Source organism: Marmota marmota, unplaced genomic scaffold (assembly GCF_001458135.2).
Source record: "Marmota marmota marmota unplaced genomic scaffold, marMar, whole genome shotgun sequence".
Classification (NCBI taxonomy): Eukaryota; Metazoa; Chordata; class Mammalia; order Rodentia; family Sciuridae; genus Marmota; species Marmota marmota.
The window spans coordinates 5,000,880-5,006,787 of record NW_026000138.1 but is presented as its reverse complement, the minus strand read 5'-3'; the positions used below and the strand labels follow the sequence as shown (position 1 = coordinate 5,006,787).

General features: G+C 59.6%; 1 protein-coding gene across 1 annotated transcript in view; it reads right to left on the bottom strand.

Annotated features, from left to right (window-relative positions):
- Positions 1–254: 254 nt before the first annotated feature.
- The window catches only part of Ksr2 (kinase suppressor of ras 2), a 263,568-nt gene continuing 257,914 nt past the window's right edge, over positions 255–5,908 (bottom strand). Inside the window, exons 19-20 of the mRNA XM_048785487.1 lie at positions 5,496–5,629; positions 255–3,469 (exon numbers count right to left, since the gene is read on the bottom strand). Of these exons, the coding sequence (XP_048641444.1) occupies positions 3,463–3,469; positions 5,496–5,629 (141 nt within the window). The 3' untranslated portion in view covers positions 255–3,462. The remainder of the gene's footprint in view (positions 3,470–5,495; positions 5,630–5,908) is intronic.

Genomic DNA, 5,908 nt, shown 5'->3' with positions numbered 1-5,908 from the left:
AGCAGCCCCCAGGTCACAGGAGGCAAAGCTGACCAAGGGCCAGGTTGCATTTCCAATTGGGGGGACCCCATCATCTGTGTCACTGGAACCCCAAAGCTGCTTGGACCACATGTGAATAAATAAGTTCTACGTGAAGAGAATTCTGTGTGTCGTGACATGTGAATTTCATAGAATTTTTCTAAGTCGTGAGATGTTACGATTCCTTTGATATTTTCCCCCCAATTAAAAAATAAATCAATGAAACAGAAGAGCCGTTTGGCCCTCAGGCCGAAGCTTGTCACCTCAGCTCTAGATGTCTCAACATAGCGAGGGCCCAGAGATCAGAGTGTCTTGGAGGACCAGCGACAGGTGGGAGGAGGGTTATGGAAGGTTGGGGGCGTCTGGGTTTCTGTGCTTGTGTTTGGGGGGCACGATGTGGGGACACGGGGTGGCACAGGGAGAGAGGAGATGCAGGCTCCCTGGACACAGAGTCCTGTTACCCACATAGGTAAAGAAAGGGCGTCCATAGGCCGAGCCCAGGGTGGACGTGGAGGACAGGAGGGGGACATGGCGACATGGAATTCTTTTCTTTGACCCCTAATAGGGAAAACCAGGACCAGGGAGACCTAAGTGGCAATTTAGTTTCTGGTTTGGCTCTGGGGATGGGGTCACTGGGGGATGTCCCTACACGAGATCAAGAGGATCATTTGTCGTGTGAGGAGTGGGTGGGAGTTAGCAGGCCACTGCGTGCCCTTCAACAGAAGCCCAGCAGTGTCTCTCTGAAGGTCCAGGCCCCCGGGGGGACCTTCCCCCTGCAGAGTGGTCCACACGGGAAGCCTGAACAGAGAGGGGTTTGCTGAATGTGAGGCACAGACGGAAGCAACTTGCTGTTGAGCTGGTGACTCGTGTCACCTGCAGGGAGAGGCGCGCGCACATACACACACACACACACACACACACACAGAGGCTCCCCTTCACGGGGTGGGTCCTATAGAACCAGACGCAGGACAGGCTAGCCGCTAAAACGGGCAAGTACAAAGTCTCTCTCCTCTTCCACCCTCAAAGGACGAATGACCATGTTCTCCCCCCAATTGTCCCTCAGCAAACAGACCGGGGCCGTGGGAAAGGAGGGGCCCGATTCTCCCCGGATTTAAACAAGTAAGGGGGCTGGGGCTGGGGTGGGGGTCAGGGAACGCTGGAAGCCTGGATCCAGCGTTCAGTTCTGACTGCAGCGGAGATCTCGGCAGGTGGGGACGGAGGAGGAAAGAGTGAGAAGTCAAGAAGAGGTGACGTGGGACCAAGGAACAGACCCAAGGAGCTCTAATCCCCGAGGCCAAGAAGCCCCAGAGGGGCAGGGGGGTGGGTGGAGGGCTGGGCCTTCTCCCTGGATCTCCCAGGTCCTGTCCTAACTCCCAACAGGGGCTCAGGGTCACATGGAGAGTCACCCTTGGGAGACCCCGCCGGGCCTTGACAAGGGTGGTGGTCGGCTATTTTGGTTAATTCTGGAAGCAGGAGAGTCCGGGGCATCAGGGGGCAGCTCTGGGGGGCATTTCAACTTTGGGGGCTCTGGACCCCGGCTGCCTCCTTCCTTCCTCGTTTCCTCTTTGGGCACAAAGTGCAGGGGAAATCTGGAGTCTGTGGACTGACAAGTCCGGGTGGGGATTGAGGAGAGGCAGGGGCTGGATGGCAGGCACTCGGTAGGTCGCTGGGCACAGCCTGGGTGGTCCACCCAGGCCAGGGACTCGGGGGATCCACAGAGGGGACTGTTGGAAGGGGGGCATCTTCAGACAAGAGCTCTGGGTGTCTTGCAAGTGCGTGTGAAATGCCCCCAAGACAAGCAATCACCAGGCCAAGAGCCACCAGGACGGATGTCCCCAGAACAGGAATGTCCACTTAGGAATGGCCCCGGTGGGGTTTTGAGTCTCCTGGTCCCAGGCAGGTGGGGATGTGGCAAGACAAGGCAAGGAGGCCCTTGGGGAGCGCAGGGGACCCCCCTGGGCCCAGTTCTGGGGAAGCACAAGGTCGCCCTGTTCTTCCCGGAGCCGACTTGCCCTGGAGCGTGCAGCGGTCTGGGGCCACCCAGGTGGGCAAGGTCCCCGTGCATGTGGCTGGATTCTGGATGTCAGCTCAGATCAGGTTTTGAAGTCTGGGTCTCCCTCCCTGGGAGGGCGATGCGTGGATGCGGGAGGAGCTGTGAGATCACCAAGCTGGGCAGTGGCCAGGGGGTCCAGAGGGACCGTGGGCCGGCCCTGGGCGCCCTGCAGCTGCTCTGCTACCTCTGCTGCTGCTCTTTGTGGGGACAGATTTCCCTTTAGTGCCAGGTCAGATCCATGGGGTCGGGGCTTTGGGGACATAACCCAGAGGCTCTCCTCTCCCTTGCTCTGGGGGAAGTCCAGGCCTTGAGCAAGGGGAGGGATGGCAAGAGGGGACGTTGAGTGAGCACAAATAGGCAAGGGACCCTGGCTCCTAACAGGAGGCCACTCAGGGACTGCCCAGGCTGGAGTGGAAGGGAAGGATTTTTATAAAAGGGCTCCCTCCCCGCTGCCCCAAGGAGACGTATTAAGGGGTGGAACAGCCGGAGAAGCTCCTCCCAGACAGGACACCCCGAAACCCACCCCACACGCGCCCCAGAGACCATCACTGTGGGTGGGCCAGCTGCCCAAGAGTAAGGGAAAGGAATGTGCTAGAACACCCCCCATCCTAGTTCTTGGGGCCTAGACTTCAGGGGGTGTCATGAGCCCTAAGGACCCCCCCCCACATAATCCAGGGAGTCACTGTGCCTTCCAAATGGCCAGTGAGATGAGATAGGATGACCCTCTCCCAGGGCAGGGGACAAAGGCAGGACGGGACTCGAAAGACACGCAGGACTGTCGCGGCGCACGTGGCAGCTGCGTCCAGAGGTGCCATGCACCGTGCCAGGCTTGGGTTGGGGCCTCTGAACTAGATGTTTCCAAGGGAATGGGCTTGGCCACCCCTGCCCTGCCCCACCCTGGCCCTGCACAGTGGCCTTGACCCAGCTGGGGCTGCTCTTCCCCAAAGCAGCGGGGCTCCAGGCGGAGCAGTCGGGCTGCTCTCGTGGGGCCAGCAGAGCGGGCCTCGTGTGCGCACGCGCGGCACTGACCAGTCAACGTCCTGCCTGGTGGGCGGGGTCTCCTGCCGGCCCCCCGCAGCCCAGGGTCTCCACCTTCAGCCTGGAGTTGTCCTCGCCACACTGTCCCCTGGGCCCCACTCATCAATCCCGTCACCCCGGCTGATCAGGTGGGTCCTGACTCGGGGGTCCCTGCCCCTGCCCGAGCAGAGGGGCGCACGTCTGGGGTGCAGGGCGGCCACGGTGCAGTCGTGCGGCGCTCTGAAGCTCTGAAACCGGACGGTCGGGACCCTCTGGTGGTGAGCTTCTGGCCTCCCGAGCTGGCAGGGGCGGAGCAGGGAGGGAGAGGTGGCTCAGGAACTGAGGCAGCCCAGCGTGGTCCCATTGTCCCAGGGTCACAGCCTGGAGTGGGGAGAGAAGCCCAGTGAACGGTGACATGGATACAGCAACGGCAGAGGGCCAGGGGTGTCAACGTGAGATGCCCCTGTCCCCTCTGAGAAAAGTGAAAGGCACTCTTACCAACGGGGGACCTACCATGCGCTGGGCTCCGTGCCAAGTGCCACACATATCTGACCTCATTGAAACCTGAGAGCAGCCTGCAGTGTAGGCACAGCGTAGCCCTTTCATGGGTGAAAACTGAGGCCCAGAGAGGTTATGTGTTTTGTTCAAGGATGCACAGCCAGGAAGGAGAGGGACAGGATATGAACTTGGAATGCTCCCCCTGGAGCCTGCAGCCTCTGGACTAGGGATGATTGTCACGGGCTGGGGGGAGGGTCCCCTAGGGCTGAAGACCCAGGCAAGGGTGTGAGTCCAGTACCCACACTATGGACGCCAGTGATACACAGAGACTGTATCACCCACAGCAGCCAAAGCACCTCAGTTCTGTTGTCCAGCACCTGCCTCTCCACTCATGGACTGGCGCCTGGCCCCTGATGGACACTGAAGGTCCCCTGCCTCCTCTTCTTACAGAGTTTATGTCCCGCTGTCCAGTTGAGCTCCTGCCCTCTCCTTCCTGACCTCTAGGAGAATAGCGTCACTGAGCAATGACCCAAATGACCCCAGAGTTTTGTAGCACCAGCTTCTCCTGGGTCCATCCCGGGGCTGCGAGCCCAGAGCCTAAGTGGCCTGAGTTGGGCAGGAGTTGGGCTGGAGGCTGCCTCCTCCTCCTGCCTTCCCCCTCAGATCCAGTTGGTGCTGAATCCTGTCAGGCCACCAGAGTAGGCTCACGGTCCCTCCTGGCAGACAAGGACCATCACCATATTGGGGACACCTGCTCCCTGGGACTCACCGTGCCTCAGCGCAGGACCTCATTGTACCCCAAGGCATTCCTGCCAAAGGGTTGCACGGCCCTCATTTTTCAGATTTGAAATGAGCTCAGAGAGACCCAATGACCTGCTCAGGGACACACGGCAATCAAGCAGAGGAGTGAGCATTCTAATCTAAGCCCTCCTTAGTGTGGAGGGAGGAACTTCTAACTGCCAGGGAGGAAGGCTGAGCCCCTGGAGGAAGAGGAGACTCTGCCCACTAGGCTCAGCAAGCTCAGGGTCAGGATGACTGGAGGAGGGTCTAAGTCCAACCCCTGGGACCTTGAGGATCTTCAGGGGGGGCTCGGGCAGCTGCTCTGCCATACCTGTGGGTGCAGGTGGGGATTTGTGAAGTGCACCTGTGTATACTCATCCACGTGTGTCCTCCAGTGTCACAGATGTGACTACCACACGTGTGTGTCTGAGTGTGCCTGTGTGTGCAGGAATGTCCTTGTGTGTGGATGTCTGTGTGTCTACGTCTGAGTGCATGTGTGTGAGTGTGCAGAGGCATGTAAGGTAGTGTCCCCAGGTCTGGGGACCTGCGTGTGTACAACCAAGTGTGCCTGGGAGCATCTGGCAGAGCAGCGACAAGCAGGGGCCTGTCTGCCTGTCACCTGGAGAGCTCAGTCATGGAGGCTGAAGCGGAGACCCCCCCACCCCAGGCTCCTGATCTCACCTAGGGCTATGGGCCTGCAGCCAGGAACAAGGGAGGGATGGAGGGACGTGGCCTGGCGTGTCACCAGGAGGAAGCAGGGCGTGAGGAAAGGGAGAAGCTGAGAGACTCCCTGTCTTTTCTTATGCCACTGATGGGCCAGGCTGCTGGGCCAGGAGGATGTCTGTCAAGTCGGTCCTGGTGGAGGGTCCCTGAGCACATAACGGGGGGCTTGGTGGACCTGGGGCGCCACCTCGCCCCGGGGGGCTCCACTCAATGGGCATCAGCCTTCACTGGGGATCAAAAAGCGGCGAGTTGTGTGCCACAGGCCAACTCTGACCTGGACCCCAGGGGACCCCCCAAACCTGTGGGCAGGGCGGCTGCATGCGCTGGGGGTGGAGTTGGGGAGGGGGAGAAAGGTGACGGGGGCCGGAAGGCAGAGCAGTGGAGAGAGGCTGAAAGAGAAACCCACTCTGCAGACTTCCAGAAATGTCCGGGATGAGACAGGCGGCGATTGCGCTTTGGCAGCTTCTCCAGCATGTCCATGAGCTTGGTGAAGGTGGGCCTTTCCTCCTGCTCGAAGGCCCAGCAGAAAAGAAGAATGTCCTAAAAGAAACCAGTGAGTGGTCATTGATCACAAGTTGTGACTTCTTTATTCGTCCTTGAGCCCTCAGTGACTCTTTCCCTTTGTCTACCCACCTCCATATCCCTACATCCTTCCCTCCCTCCAGCCACCCCCTACCATCCGTCCATCTACCATCCATCCACCATCCATCCATCCACCATCCATCCATCCACCATCCATCATCCATCCATCCATCCACCATCCATCCATCCATCCACCATCCGTCTATCCACCATCCATCCATCCACCATCCATCCACC